At 47.2% G+C, this 15,498-nt stretch overlaps 1 protein-coding gene across 2 annotated transcripts in view; it reads left to right on the top strand.

The window, feature by feature from the left end:
- Positions 1-6,493: 6,493 nt before the first annotated feature.
- The window catches only part of ATOSA (atos homolog A), a 43,383-nt gene continuing 34,378 nt past the window's right edge, over positions 6,494-15,498 (top strand). Inside the window, exon 1 of one of the 2 annotated variants that reach the window (XM_052671684.1) lies at positions 6,494-6,831. In XM_052671684.1, the coding sequence (XP_052527644.1) occupies positions 6,816-6,831 (16 nt within the window). In that variant the 5' untranslated portion in view covers positions 6,494-6,815. Of the gene's footprint in view, positions 6,832-12,398; positions 12,600-15,498 lie in introns of those variants that run through there. The other variant, XM_052671683.1, reaches the window with a different exon arrangement.

Here is a 15,498-nt window from a genome sequence, read left to right as displayed (position 1 = left end):
TATGTATGGTGATCTTTTTCGTTTTCAAGCTCTAATTGACATCCAAAGGTGAGCAGTGGAAAATCTCACTGGAACTTTCAGGGTTTCAGTGTGCCGTATCTTACCGCCTCTGTTGAGATCCTTGCATGAACGTCAATTTCCTTTCCCTTTCAAACAATGTTATGCAGCATGAGAATAAATGAACTCTAAGGACTACAATTACAGGCTAACTGGTGTGAAAGCAGCAGTGAATGCTCACCCGAATATAGCCACAGTGAAATCCTAGCTCTGTCTGTGTGAAGGGGAGCTGACCTTTGTACGTGGGCCAAGGATTTCACCATTCATGACATTTACCAGGCACAGAGGTATTTTTTTACATGTCAAGGTAGAATCAAGTCTTTCAATGTCCTTCTCTTCGTGCTCGTTTTATGCTCCTGATGCTATTATACCCTCAGTTTCCAGAGGATGTCAGACTCCCAGGAAGGTAACTTGTTTTGATTGGCGGTAAAGTTTACCAACATTACACTTGAGATGGTGTGGGCCTAATCATATCACAGGAGCTCTGGTGTACTCAGCACACAGCTGGGAACGGGCCCAGGCAGCTCTACCAGCCAGCAAGGTGAGCCACTGCATCGTCCCCACGAGCACTACGGCCACAGGACAGCAGCCAACAGGTGGCATTTTAGGGAGCGCTTTTCATCCAAAAAGGAAAGAAATGGGGAACCAGTGAAACCTAAATCTGGGTAACTGTCATATGTCCATACTGAAAAATTAATCCTGATGACTCCATGTGCAACTCTTTCTGTTCAGTGCCATTTCTATTTGGTCTTTACTAATAACATGTGGTGTGTCTTACCGAGTGGCCAGGCATATATCAGAAAGGCTCTGTGTAATAACTAGGCAACAAAAACTTTTAGAACCAGGCCAGTTTTGCAATAGCTGCGGCATTTCCCTAATAAACCCCAACTCACTGCCTACTTTATTAAATGACAAGCTTCTCCTGTAAGCCACGCGTGTGGTTATGTTAAATATTGCCCTGCATTTAACAGTGTGCTACTTTCCTGTCCTACTCTCCCAAGCATAATAGGAGCTGCGGCATTCATTTAACCTGGGTGGAACTGTGGGCTGCACTTGTTGTTCCAGAAGGTAATCGCTGTGCTACGTAAAGGATTTATCCTTTTCATTTGCAATGCTCACAGTAGACTGCCTGTAATTTGAATACAGTCAGTGGGGTGGCTGTAGTAATATTCTTCATGTTGTGGCTGTGCTCACTGCTGGTGTTCTCCCAGCAGTATTTGCGTGGTGAGATGTACAACACAATGATATTTTGCAGAGTGCTGGTCCTGCTTCACCTGTGCCTGCAGGGCTTCCCCATGAGCAGCCAGCACTGATGGGGCATGCAAAGGTGGAGGACATGAGATGGGAGCTGCACAGATGGGAGGAGGTGGCCAGAAGGTGCCAACCCTTCTGGCAGGGTGGGAAGCCGTGAGCTGGGAGCGGTGCTGCCTGCTGCTGCAAATGGGCAGGAGAACAAAAAGGGCTGAGGAGGCATCAGAGGGTGAACCCAATGAACTACCAGATGGAGTTACACCAGTGATTAATTTTGTGCAATTACTTGTGCAGAGCTGCACTGGAAATTATTGCAAGATGGATCAAAGCATTAGCAATAGAAAAACAGCATTGCAAAAGTCCAAACTCCTCCTTCCAGTGTTACTCACTTACTTTCCTCTGAAATTATACGAATAGGTGCTTGGATTCCTGCCAGCTCACTGAAGTGGGTAACCAAGGAGTAGCCTGTAGATATACGTGCTCAAAAGTAAACTGCACTGAGTGGTCTGAGATGACCCAGACTGGAAACAGTCCTTGTGCCTCTCCTTTCCACAGAACTTCTGCTGCTGACAACATCTTGCCATTGCTCTTGGCGAGCAAATGTCTCTGGCTTCTGCTCAGGGAATGTTGGGGCTTGCTGCTGCTACACAAACTCTGGTTTTCCTATCAAAATGTATACATCTTCTGATTAATGTTTCCGTCGAGTTTGGTCCTGGATAAACACAGGGTAATGTCAGAATTCATCAGCAAACTTGCACAATCTCCTTGAAAAAATATTGAAGAAAAATTGTTCCCAGCCTAGAATGAACATTGCAGCCAAAAAAAAAAAAAAAAAAAAAAGATATTCTATATAGAAAGTAATTTCTCTCTCTTTCAGAAATTAATGATCTATTCACAGACCTACAGTTTACTTTTCAGTGTCTTATGGCATGATTTGTCAAGTGCTGATTGAATGAAGCCAGCTGCTGCAGTCTTACCAACTGAAGGAATCTGCTGCATGCGAACAAGGAGTAGCAGCAAAGTGTTGAGTCCGGGAAATGATTTCTGGCAAAGAGTATAAGCTTTCTTTTTGAGAGGGGTGCAGTTATCACCCTGTTGTTCCCACAGTTCCATCCTAACTTAGCTTTGGCTGCATCTCCAGAAGGACAGCGCTGCTTGGGAAATAAAGGCATTTGAGAGCACGTGCGAGAGAAAAGTAATCAGATGCCATTTTAATAATTTCAATAAGTGCATCTAAGAGATCAGAACATGGTAACAGCTGTATGATTTTTACTTTAAAATGGCTGAACAGAAGGGAAATTAAGCAGTGGGGTTGTTGGTATGAGCCATATGAAAAGATAAGTCCCTGCAAGGTGGCAAACCCGTGTCTAACAGCAGAGTGCCTACTGATTTGCTCTTGTGTTTGTTTACTTCTCTTCGTAATATTTAACACCAGCCCAGTGATTTGTACTCCTAGGAAAGACAACAACAAAAATTCCTGTTCCTACTCTGCCATAGATCCCCGTTTCCCAGACCTGGGGCAGGTTTCCTGTGGAAATAAATCCATTTACTCATCCAAAACATTTATACCAGGGAGAGCTGATGTAACAAGCAGTGAAGCAAGGCCACTGGTCAACATTTTCAAAAAGTTCCTAAAATTAGGTACCTAATTCTATAGTTGGGAACCCAAACAGAGGTAGGCAGATTTTCAAAAATGCAATAGATGCTGCCAAAGTCAGCAGGAGCTGGAGATTATTTTTTCTTTGAAAATCAGGCATTTATTTAAATGCCAAAAGATAATTACAGGCTGATGTTGGACATCATGGGCTGAAGGGTTTCACTCCCTATGCCTGCGTGTAACGTAACACTGTATCAGCACTGAGTGCACAGGGCTCTCATGGGGGCGTACTCTGTGCCACATGGCTATAACCCATCTTGCCTGCCTTATGTACAACAGCCTATTTGGGAATTCAAAACAAGTTTGTTTTCCTCATTGATCTTGAGACAGGCCCCAAATGTACCCAGCAGAGGCCCAGGGGCTGCTCAGACTTACGCTCAGAAGTACTGGAGGCTGAAGCCAATGGCTGCAAGACAAAGGAAGGCAGACATAGGAAGGACAGCTTTCTCAAGCTATCCTTGTTATTATGGTTATAAATATCTCCAGAAAGAATTATGAGAAAGTCTGTTCTTCCATTCAGCTACACTTACTTATGTGTATACATTGAAACCAACCCCAAGCTGATTATAACCCCTAAAACAAAACATTTAGAACATAAAGCATTTTAATTATATGAGTTCATAATTCTCTCAGTAACAGTTGGCTCTTCTGTTCCTACAGATTAATAAATCCCTGTAAGCACATAACTCATTTCTATTTTAATGCTCTCTCCAAAGCAGTTACAACCTGTGACAAATTACAGTTGATTCTTCACAGTTTGGTTGTTTGGCATTTTTTAGCACCTCTCAAGTTTATTGCACTGCAGAATGTATCTTCAGATACTATTCAGATTTTCTAACTCTTTTGGCTGCAATTTTCTCCCAAGCATGGTGGTTTTTTACCACAGAGGCAACCATGTCAGAAGCAGTTGTGCTGCATCACTTAACAGGCAGTAATTACCTGCAGGAATTGCAGGAATCTCGATCTGCTGCATCAGACGTCACTTCTGTGACGATTAATGCTGAAAGGTCTCTTGGAGGTGTCACTAAAAATACACTTTGCTCCAGGCTGCAGCAACAGCACCAAAAGCATAAAGCGCTGAAGCTCTGAAAGAAAGTGCAGCTATACGTTTGTCTTGAAGAACCTTTTTTGGAAAACTTTCTGTAAAAAACAAGGCTCGTTCCTATTGCTATGGGAACAAGGCTTATGTGACAGCACTGTGTCACGCTGCCCCAGGTGAGGATTTTTAAAATCCTGAGCTCTTGTAAGTGTTCCCACTGAGAATGAGGCTGCGATGGAAACTTGCAGTTTTAAGCACCAGAGACTGAGTGAGAGCCTCCGTGACTGCACAGACACTGCAGCCTGCACTCTCACCTGTGCAGACACCGAAGATAATCAGATGTGAGATACAACCTGATAAGAAACCAAGTTTTGCTTGTGCTTGTGCTCCCAGAGGCAAGTGTTGTTTGGGGCTTGGCAGTTAAAGATCTCTTAGTGTTTCTAAGATAATCCTGCTTTTGTGTGATGTGTAACAGCCATACAGTTTTTTAGATGCTTTATGTTTGGTTTCTCAGGTCAGAAGCACATTTATGGTTCTGTTATTGTTCTCAAAGAACTTTCAGGTATGCGTAAGCAAATTCTCATGGCTGAACCCCCTAGTGCCATATTTTCTGTGTGTGTTCACATAGTGTACATCATTTGCTTGCTGACTGAGAGGAAAAGTATGAGTCCAAGCCATTTTTAGCCATGGTAGCCAAACGCAGTCCACATCTTTCTTTGAGCTGATCATCCGCATTTTGTTTTGAGTATTATTCATGAACTATTGTATAATTAGATTCTTCCTGTCAGTCTCATTTTTCTGTCTGTGGTGTCTTTGGTTGTTTGCCTGTTTGTTTTAGTTCTGTTAAATGTCTGTGTGGTCAAAAGGGGAAGAGTCTTTCTGTCTTTCTTTGTCTGGACCCAAAGCATGAATCTCAAACATTTCCCTTCCTCAGTGGGTCCAAAAATTATCTGAGTCAACAGGAGAAGCTGACTCTAAAATCTCCTACGCAGGCACGTACATTAGGAGCATCATATCACAGCTGCCCTGCTCTCGTCATATCCCTCAGGATTATCTCCTTCTCCTTGTGATAAGAGGTTTTCAGGCTGGCACCTACATTTCCAATTGGCCTGAATGCCAAAGAAACAGGAAACTGTATTTGGCCCATCAATTAAGAAAACACAGTAGGAAAAGTACTTGGCGGAAGTGCTTTCCGAGAAGCTGGGCCTGTTTGTGTCCAATGATTTGTTTAAAAAAAAAAAAGAGAGAGCCAAAGAGAGATTAAGACTTCAAAAATGATTAAAAATTAAAACCTATGTGACGCATAACAGCGTAAGGGCTATAGTTGTATTTAAACAGTAGGAAGATTGATTTGATTTTGATTGCAAAGCCAATATTAGAACAAGCTACAAACTACGTTGCAGTTTTTTACAGCAACAATGGGTGGCTGAAGGATGTGATCTTTCTTTCAGATGGCAATCACCAGCGGGAGGATCTGAAGGTGGCTGAATCATGCCCCAGGTAGTCATGCTAAACTTCTTACATAGGTTTGTTCACTCTACTTGTTGCTCAGTCAAATTCCTCCTTTTCTAATTCTGGATTGCCACATTTGCAATTATGCTGCATCCGGGGAGAGCTCCTGGTCTGCAATAGCCAAGCAGGCCTGCAGCAAAGACACAGGGCAGCAGTGACACAGGCAGCAGTGACACAGGGACCATCGCAAGTCACTCGTGGAGCTCGCGCTGCTCTGCGTCTGTCAGGCTGTGACTGGAAGGACAGGTGTTTGCAGGGCAGATTATCCGCCCCGTATAGTGATGCCCATTAGATAAATGAGAGAGGGAAACGGGCGCAGTTGACACAGACCAAATCGCGTAGAATTGAGTCGTTCTGTGTTTTGTACTTTTAGTAATGACGCTGCCCCATCATCTCTACGAGAAGGAGCGGTTATGCTGCTCCTCGGTGCCTCCGTCCGCAGAGGTCCCGGCACAGCTGGAGAACGGCCTTCAGAGCCGTCGGTGCCGGCACGGACGGGCCGCCCCGGGCCCGACAGAGGAGTGCCTGGCTCCCGGCAGCCCGAGCCGGCGCCTCGTTGCCACGGCAACCGGGCCGCTCGGCGGGCGGAAGTGGGCGCAGCCTATTGGTCAGCACGGGGCACGTGATGCGTGCGGCGGGGCCCGACCGGGCCCGGGCGGGATGAGGACGGTGTGGGGTGGGCCGGGGTTCGCCGCGCGGCCGCCGCGCCGCCTCTGCCCAAGGCAGGGCGAGGCGATCCTCCCCGCCGTGCCGGGCGGGCTGTGATGTTTGTGCCCCGCGGGGCAGGGGGAGGGCAGCGCCCGGCGGGGCGGAGGAGGAGGAGAAGAAGAAGGAGGAGGAGGAGGGCAGGCAGAGGCGGGGCGGGGGCCGCGGCCATGGGGCTCAGCCCGCGGGCGGCGGCGGCGGGGCCTGGCGTGGGGGGAGCGCGCAGCCTTCCGCCGCCGTTCGCTCGCTGACGGTCCGGGGGCGGCCGGATCCGCGAGGCGGCGGTGCCCGGCTCTGCGCCGTGACTCAGAGCGCTCGGCCGGCGGGAAGCGGCTGCGTTTGCGGGCTCCCTCCCGGCGGTTATAAATAGCTCGCCCTGCGCCGTGTCACGGGAGGACACCCGGCGGGAGGCGGGCCCGGCTCGGATCGGCACGGCGCGGCGAGCTCCGGGCCAGGCTGCCGGCGGGGCCCCACGCAGCCTCGGTGCGCCCGGACCGCCCGGGCGGTCGGCACGGAGCGGTGCTCCGCGGCTCTCTTGTCAAGGAACGTCACCGACGTGCGGGTTCGTCTCGGAGCTCCGAGGAAGCGGGGAAAATGAAGCCGGAACGAGGTAAACGATTTGTCGTGATGTAACGCTGTGTGTTTGTCTGTGGAAATAGCGGCGGCTCGCGGCTTTGTTTCGGTGTCGCCGCTCGGCGTCCTCGTCTCCCCCCGCCCCGCTCGGGGGACGGGAGGCAGCCCAGCCCTCCGTTCGGCTCCGCCGGGCCCGGGCTGCCTGGCCGGCCGTGCCCTGAGGAGGGGCAGCGGACGCCGTAGCGAGCCGCTGTCTGTACGGATGGTGCGGTCTGCGTGTCGGACGCAGCCGCGGCGCTGAACGGCCGCCGGGCAAGGCAAAGCGGCGGCTGGCAGCGCCCGCACGGGCACACGATGGTCGAAGGGTCCCCCCCCCAAAACGCCCTGAGAACGACCAGGACTCGGATCGGGGTGGTTGGGCTGGGTCTGACAACTGCCTGAGCTCCGTTTCCGAAGCAGATGCAGCATAACGAGCGCACTGAAATACTGTTTGCTCCGCGCTGACCTTGCCTCGATCGCTGACACCTGGTCGGACAGAAAAATAGCCTGCCGTCTGCCTGGGTGTTTATAGCAATTCGGCTCCTTGCGGTGCTGCAACAGCTGCTGGTGCCCCTAGAGTTGGAAATAGGGCATGGCTGCTATTTTGGACTGCGCCAGTGCTGCTATTGATTTCTGCCAGGTAAAGAGAGATGATTAAAAAATAAATATTTGTAAGTGCTCGCTGTGTAATTGTGAACGTTAATTAAAATAAAGCCTTGTGGAGATTTTTGGGTTTCTTAAAGTTTTGATGATTCTATTGCTGCCTGGCGGATTTTGTGTTACAATTTCTTTGGTGCTCTGAGAAACAATATAGCTCAGATATCTGTCACCTAAATGCTGATGCTAACGTGACGTACCTGTGTTAATCAGGTTTGTTAATGACATGTTTGCTAATAGAGACACCGTACAAGTGACCACTGTCAGGTGGATTAGATGGATGTATAAGCTGTAATAATTACATGCTGTGACAGGAGCACGTGCGTGGTACAGAACTGATCTTCAATGTAGTGCATACATTACTGTGATTTCAATACTGAGGGTGTTGAAATAGGCTTTTGTTTCCTAATTGCTTACCTTCATGTGACCGACTGCAGCAAAGCAGGTTGTGCTCAGGATCTTGTGGGGTTTTAATATCAAACATTGAAGTTTGAAAACTGTCTTGTGGCAGAATGGGAAAAACTTCAAAATCAGATAAAATCCCAACTTGAAAACGTTCTGCTCCAACAGTCCAGAACCTCTGGATGACCTTTGTTCTGTTGTTTGTTTATTTATTTTTAAGGCAGAAAATGTTAAAGCAATGAAAACAATTTCAGTTGCTGTACAGTGACTTTTTTAACCCATCTGTTGTAGAGTGAAGCAAAATTATAAAGGCAGCAAGTCGCTGCAGTTTGTTTGTCCCTCCCCCTGGAAGCTTCCTGGCAAGCACTGGAGAGCACCTCCAGCCCTTGCTCACAGCAACTGCCTGCAGCCGGGCTGTGCTGCTGCCGTAGGGCCATAGCAAGCACAAAGGGCTGTGGCAGCGCTGCCTCGGTGCCACACGCAGCTCGTGGAGGCACAAATCATGCAAATGTTCACACGTGCTGCGCTCTGCATAGCAGCTGCACCGCAGGATACAGGCAGTCGAGTGTGCAGTCACCTGCTTCCACTCGTGGTGAATTAATAGCAGAGGGAGGCAGAGCGTTGCTCCTGCGGTGCGTGCTTTCCTGCGGGCCTCGGAGGCCCTGCGAGGACTGCAGCCCCACACGCTCAGGGACGAGGAAAGAATCTGACCTGGGAAGACTTGACATCAGTTGGGATTTTTGTTTGTTTGCACTGGTAGCTGTATCAGAATTCACTTGGAGCTGAGATGCATGGTTCTTGTGATTAGAATTACACTTAAAACTATAGTTAGTGGGATTGTAATTTCCAGACCTGTTGGGAGGAGGTGCTGTGTGGCCTTTGCTATTGTACTGCCCATAAGAGCCTCATTATCACCAATAGAGATGGATGGTACAGGGAGGAAAGGGGGAACTTAACATTGTGGCCACACTCTTAGCAGTGGGAAAATGTTATAGAATATTTCCACTCAAGGAGATGGGAGGCATGAGCAGAAATGAAAGGAAAAGGGTCGTTTTTGTGAAATAAAGGAATCTGGTCCAAAGGTAAATTTATCTGTTGTAAGAAAGTGTGAAAACTACCGTGATAAACACGTGATATTTGAGAGCAGTGTGGAGGAAGGGGGTGAGGGGAGCTGTAAGGCAGCCCCAAGGAGCAGCGCTGTGCGGTGATGGCTCTGAGAGCACAAGGAGTGCAGGCTTCTTCCTCTGACCACGGAGGCACAGGGCATGGCAGGACATGCCGCACGGCCCCTCGGGCAGCTGGGGCAGTGGCTGCTCTGAGCACAGTCATGGAAATACCTTCATTCCAGTACTGCTGGCTGCTCAGCCTTCCCTTTTCTACACTGGCATACAGTGGGCACGTTGCTTTAGCTGAGGCTTCGCCAGTGCCAATGCAAAGAGGGATTCAACACATTTTACTGTTTTTGGAGTGATGTTGGAATTTTTTGTCTTTCTGCAGTAACAACATATCAGCTTACCGGGCTTTGATCCATGATATCATCACGGTTTGGTTTGTGCAGCACAGCTGCCGAGTCAGCTGCTTTGTGTTGCATGTTTGGATCTCTGTTTCCTTTCTCAAGTACAAAGCTGTGCTCTTACTTCTATTGAACTTCGGTCTAATGACTTCAGATCACTTTGCCTGTTTATTGAGCTTGGAGGACAGAACTAGAATTCACAGCAGAGTGCTCGCAGACTCTTCCAGTTCAGCTTTGTTCATAAACTGTATAAACATGCTGTTTCACCATCGGAGTTAATGAAAACATTGCATAATGTCAGGGTGATAGCATACTGCCAAACTCGGATGGCTTGTTTTGTACTCTCAGAGTACACTTGGTGCACAACTGGAAAAAATCTTGTGGTTTAGATGAATCTACAGCACAGCAGTATTTGACTGTGGGAATGTCACACAACATCAACAAGTCCTTGCTATGGACTACATAGCTCTGAGTGGCTGCTCCCCCACCATCCCAGCCCTGCAGGAACAATCAGTTACAGGAAGACAGGCTTGTTTATCTTTCAGTTCTTCATGGCTGGTTTTAATCACCTCGTTCGAGTCTTTTCTTATTACCTTGCTTTGTTTATTCCTCTGCTACATTGGCTCATACTTTCTGAAGCATCACTTCCCTCCTTGAGACTATCTTGATTGAGGGAAGTGGCATTCTCCATTCAAGAAAGGAGCAGTCAGTCCGAACATTGCCTTTTCTCCTTTTTTTGCAAGTCAAACTCAGATATGTGCCTCTGGCTCTGTTTGTAGCGATCTAGGCAGACTGTCTTGGCCTTGTTGGGTGAACTGTTATGGGAGGAGCTCCCTCTGATTAGACAGCAGTCTGCTTGCTACCTCTTGTTGGAAATGTGATGGAGTTCTGGGTTTATCTGTGAGGAATGCTGGAAGAGAGCATAAACTGAGGAGTTGATTGGAATGTTCTTTCTCCTCAGCCTCACAGGAGGAGGAAGGCGGGGGCACATTGTGGGGCGTGAGGGCGGTGAGCTGAACTGCGTGGTCAGGGTGGTGGAGCTGGTGGTTAGGCCAGGAGGTCAGGTCAGGTCATCAGCTTTAATGAAGCAGACTTATTTCTAGGGCCTGCGTTAACTCTGGAGTAGTATTTTAGAGCTCTGTAGGGCGCTGTGATAGAGCCGCTTCAATTTTATAATCTCTTCTCAGGGAAATGTCACCAGGCACTTAGATTTTCTAGTGGTGAAGCGATGCAGCCAGTAAACAAAGTAATGAAGTGGAAATGAGGTACTTCCTGCTCAGAGGAGCTGTCATCCCCAAAGCGTTCCAGCCACGCTCCTGGCTCAGCTGCCGCAGGTGAGTGCAGGTGGGGTGGCACTGAGCTGGCTGACAGCTTCCTGGCCCCCGAGGAAACTGTGAGGAGCCGTGCTGTGCTCCGGCACGTCTGAGCACCGTCAGCCGGGCAGGAGCAGAAGCAGGAAGGGGTGGGTATATGCCTGCCTTTCCGATGGAGGTTGCTTTCAGATGAAACAGCTTATCCTTGAAAAGAAACTAAAACTGTTCGGGATAAAACAAATAAACAGCAGCGCTGACAGGTGGTCAGGGCATTACACTCGTTCTGTTTGTGGGGCATGAAGCCATCTAGCCCTAATGTTTTTGGGGAACGGATTTGTCCTGATAGCACATAATGTGTGGGCACGGGGGGGAGGGTGAAAAACTGGGATATTGGCCTTCTTTCCTTTTTGTTTAGGGGAGAGTCTAGATTCTTTCAGTACAACTCTATCCTTGTGCCTATGATGTGGGAATATATCCTGTGCTAGTTTTAGAGGAACTGTTAGCTCTTAAGTGCTTAACTTTTTTTTTTTCCTTCAAAATATTGATTTAGGGATACTCATTTGTAGAATTAGAAAACCTTACATTTTGGTGTGAAATACCTGCTTGTGTTAAGGCTTACTTTCCTGTTCTGCAAGCTGTCCCTAGATGTCAATGGTGAAGAAGTCCTTGCTGCAGAACTAGCTCATGCTTTGGAAGAGTGCTTCAATCAGTGTTCAGTATTGGTAGTTCTTCACTGTGCATCTGTTTCTCAGGGTTTTTCTGGTTGTCTGGTTTTGTCCGTACTGGCCTCCTTCACAGGGGCTCCTGTTGATAAAGCTGACACTGAGTGGCACTAAAGTGGGAGGTTTGTGGCTGCACCAGCTCCATAGGCTTGGGCTGTGCATCTGACCCTTCTGGCTGTATTCTTCACTAAAGCAGAGGTTCTGGCCTTCCAGGTGAGCTGCTGGGGCTGAAGCACATCAGATGTGATTTCCATTGTTAAGGGTGGTGTTGAAACCATTATTGGACCTGAGGTCTACAAGCTTCTAAATGTTTTTAAAAGTAAGCTGATATTTATAATTTTTGTGAGAGTTGTGGGTTTGTAGCCAAATGAAATACTGCTTAATGAAATTAGAAATCTGTGAAAATGCAACCAAAAGGAACAAGCCAGCTATATGACATTTATTAAAGTAACTTGCTGTACTTCACTGTTTACAAAAAGTTCCTTTGTTATTTTGACAAATGCCTGCCAATAGCAACTGTGAAATGGTGGTAAAATAGGCACAGCCTTGCACTCAGCAACAAGTTTCTGATACTGGTCAGTTACTAGGAACTCTTTTAGTCAATTAGATCTTCTGGTTTATCTGCAGTTACAGCTTTAATAAATACTTTCTCAGTCTTGATATGATACTTACAAAGAATTTGCTTTAGATGTCAAGGGTGTCTCCTGTTATCTTTCAAGCTGATGGTAAATTAAGTCTTTACAGCTCACTTATATTTAATATTTAGGCAGAATATTTTATTAAGCTTAAGATGTCTTAGATATGCATGTACAACTGCATGGTTGCCTTTGAACCACTGCATGCGGAAACTTCATGTGTGAATAGGCAATAAAGCTTGTCTGTAAGCCTGGGTGCAGATGCAGTTGGACTTTGGAAGACTTCATGCTAGTTATAAAGTCCTTTTTTTTGCTTGTCACTTGCGGGCTGGGATGGATATAGCTACAAGTGCGCAGCCAGGTTTTCTTCTGAGGTATGGTAAAAAACCAACGTCCTTTTGGGATAAAGAGAACTTATCTGAAATAAGGCCTCTCTGCTTGCGCATGTGACACGTCATCTGTTTCATGTTCTGCACCCTGTGAAGTTGGGGATTTTTCCATTACGATGGTGGAACCAGCAATGGGTAAGTAGGCCCATTTTAGCGTGTGAACTTCTGAAGTGAGATGTAGCTGACTGCTTATGCTGGTGTAATGCATTACATACAGGTGCTGTGCACACAGGGTTTGCTTTTGCCCGCTGATAAGCCTTCAGGATTTCTAGGGCACATTTCATAGTTCCCGATTCTGCAACAAATGAAGCTCCCTTCTCAGGCTGCTGTGCGAGTGTCATCTTGTCTGTAGCTGTAGTGGGGAAAGAAGGGCAGAGAGGTGAAGGGCTGGAGATGGTATTAGCTTGCACTCACGGTGTGTCAGTGCTGCTGTGGGAGGTGGTGGGACGGTGTGCCAGTTTGGTGACTGCTGGGGTTGGGGAAGAAGAGGTGCAGGAAGAGCTGCCATGGCCAGCGTGCTCTTGTTGCTGAGCAGTGAGAGCCCTTCTTTCTCCCCAAGCAGGTATTGTGCTTCTTGGCTCCTTGCCATGGCACTGGCCCAGCAACCTCACTGAAACCCTGGTTCAAGCTCCTACTTCTAAGCAGGCTAACAAGTTTGGTGGAAAGCTTTAGCTATGGATTTGGAGGAGCACAGGTGGTTAAGGGTAACATTTAGGTAAACATTTGTGGCAAGTGGTCACTGACATAATGTCACGTTAACATGGACGCGTTGGGTTGAATCTCCCCTAGGACTTGTATGAAGTCTCAGGTATCAGTGCATTTTGCCTACATGTTAGCAGTGAGCATTTATAAGACAGCTTCAGGAAGCCATCCTATTTACTTGCCCATTTTTATCACAGCTTTTAGTTAGGCTTTTAATTCTTATCAAGTAGCTTGATTGGGGGCAAGGGGAAGAGAACAGATGGATCAGGAGGAGTAAAGGAAGGGGAGTTTCCTACTGGTAGAAGCTGAATAGGGACAAAAGATCAATATGAACTGAAAATGCAAAGAGATTAGCAACAGCTCTCATACTGCTCAAAAGTCAAGCTCTTTTTTCCCTTGTATTTTTTTTTTTTTTTTTTTAAGATTCTTTAAGCAAATTTCCTATGCAGACTTTCCCACTTCAAGATGCCTTTTAATGAAGCGTGGCTTTGTTTTGCTTTATTTTGAGGGGGAAATTCAGCTTCTCCCTTTTGAATCATGTTTTATTCAAATGGATGAAGGCATTCTGCTTTCTTCGAGAGGCTGTGAGAACCAGAAAGTATCTGGAGAACTGGAGTACTCACTGCCAGCTGTTAGGGCAGAAATGCCTTCAGCAGTTTAATGAAGGAAGGTGTGGAAGGCCCTTCTTAGTAACGTGCGTGATGTCAAAAAGTGAATGAATATAACCAAGTAGCCAGTTGAGGAAGCTGAAACAGGACAAATAGCGCCAGCAAAGTTTTAAACTAGAGATCAGATTTGCAAGAGTGTGGGATGTTTAAATCCATTTACACAAGTAAGTGGGGCTGTAAGGCCGAGGAATGTGAAGGGGAAAAGGTTGAAGGCATTCTGAGAAGAACTGCTGGAATACACACATGCCTTATATTGAGTGATGAAGTTCATTAAAATTGGCCATTTTCCTTCTACCTTTTATCATTTCCAATGGGTAGTTTTACTGATTGTAAAGAGTTTCTGTGAGAAAAGATGGTGGATCAATTAGAAAAGGTTAAGTGGTGATGCTTGATAGGCACAGTATGCTCTTTCATCCTGTCCTCATTCAGACAATGTATTGTGGCTTTCAGGTCTGTGAATGTTGTAGGATGATTTTTATAAGCTGGCTCTGCTCATCTTCAGCTAAGCTCCTCCTATGAAATTTTGAGCAGCTTTACAATACGTGTTGATATTTTTTTCCTTCTTAAATCAGAGTAGTGAAACTATTAGTATCTGCTATCAGCTTCTCCAGGTGGTTTATAGACTGGGTGTAGTCTTTCTTACCTGTTAAATTTAACTTTAAGCATCAGAAAAAAAGATAGACCATAAATTAAGACTGGGTGGTGTGTTACTGAGCTCTCACCATGCGTTGCACCAAGCGTGGTCATGAGCTGACCTTTGTTCTGAGGAATGGAGTCCCTGGGGGAGAAGGAAGGGAAATGGGGCTGTCTGCATGAATGCTTAATGCCATTCCCCCAACAGCAGCAGTATGCCAGTGCATTTCACTGCATTTCTGCAGTGCATTTCTCCCTCGAGGAGAGGAGCTGTAGACCAAATAGCTGGAATGATGGTGGCTGGGAATTGGTGTCAGAAGGGGCAGAAGCAGGAGGAGCTCATCCAGGGGCTGCGTGTGGCTATGGAAAGGGGGCCAGCATCAGCGCTTTTGGAATTCTGTGGCTGAATGAAAACTTAGGAGGTTCAGCTCTGCAGCACAGGGCAGTGCTGCGATGCCTTGGGGCTTCTGCAGGCTGCCTCCATTTGGGCTCTGTGGTGAGAAGATTTTGACATTCTGCAGATGAATAATTTAATACAAGAGGATTGTTTTAAACAAAAGGCACGCTGATAAGAGTGTGCTTTTGTTTTGGCTTTGTCTCTGTGACTGCCAGACTTGTGTAAACACAAAGTGCCCTGAAGTCCCTTATGCTCAAAGCCACGGGAGCCATGCATTTGTGTCCTGGGTGGGATGGGGAGGGCTGGAGCCCCAGCTGAGCTCTGATCCAGCTGTTAATGGGCATCCTCTGTGGGCCAGGTGCTCTGTCATGAGGGCTAGTACAATTATATCTATGCTGAGTGCCTTGAACTGATACGTTGCAGATGTGATGCATAGCTGAACTACGCTTGGCTGGGGTTTCCAGCTGTGTGAAATGCAGGGGCTGCCTATTCACAGAATCACAGAATTGTAGGGGTTGGAAGGGACCTCTAGAGATTGAGACCAACCCCCCTGCCAAAGCAGGTTCCCTAAACCAGGTCGCACAAGTAGGCGTCCAGGCGAGCCTTGAATATCTCCAGAGAAGGAGACTCCACG

Source organism: Tympanuchus pallidicinctus, unplaced genomic scaffold, assembly GCF_026119805.1.
Source record: "Tympanuchus pallidicinctus isolate F22 unplaced genomic scaffold, pur_lepc_1.0 scaffold12, whole genome shotgun sequence".
Taxonomy (NCBI): Eukaryota; Metazoa; Chordata; class Aves; order Galliformes; family Phasianidae; genus Tympanuchus; species Tympanuchus pallidicinctus.
This window is presented reverse-complemented; position numbering and strand designations above follow the sequence as displayed.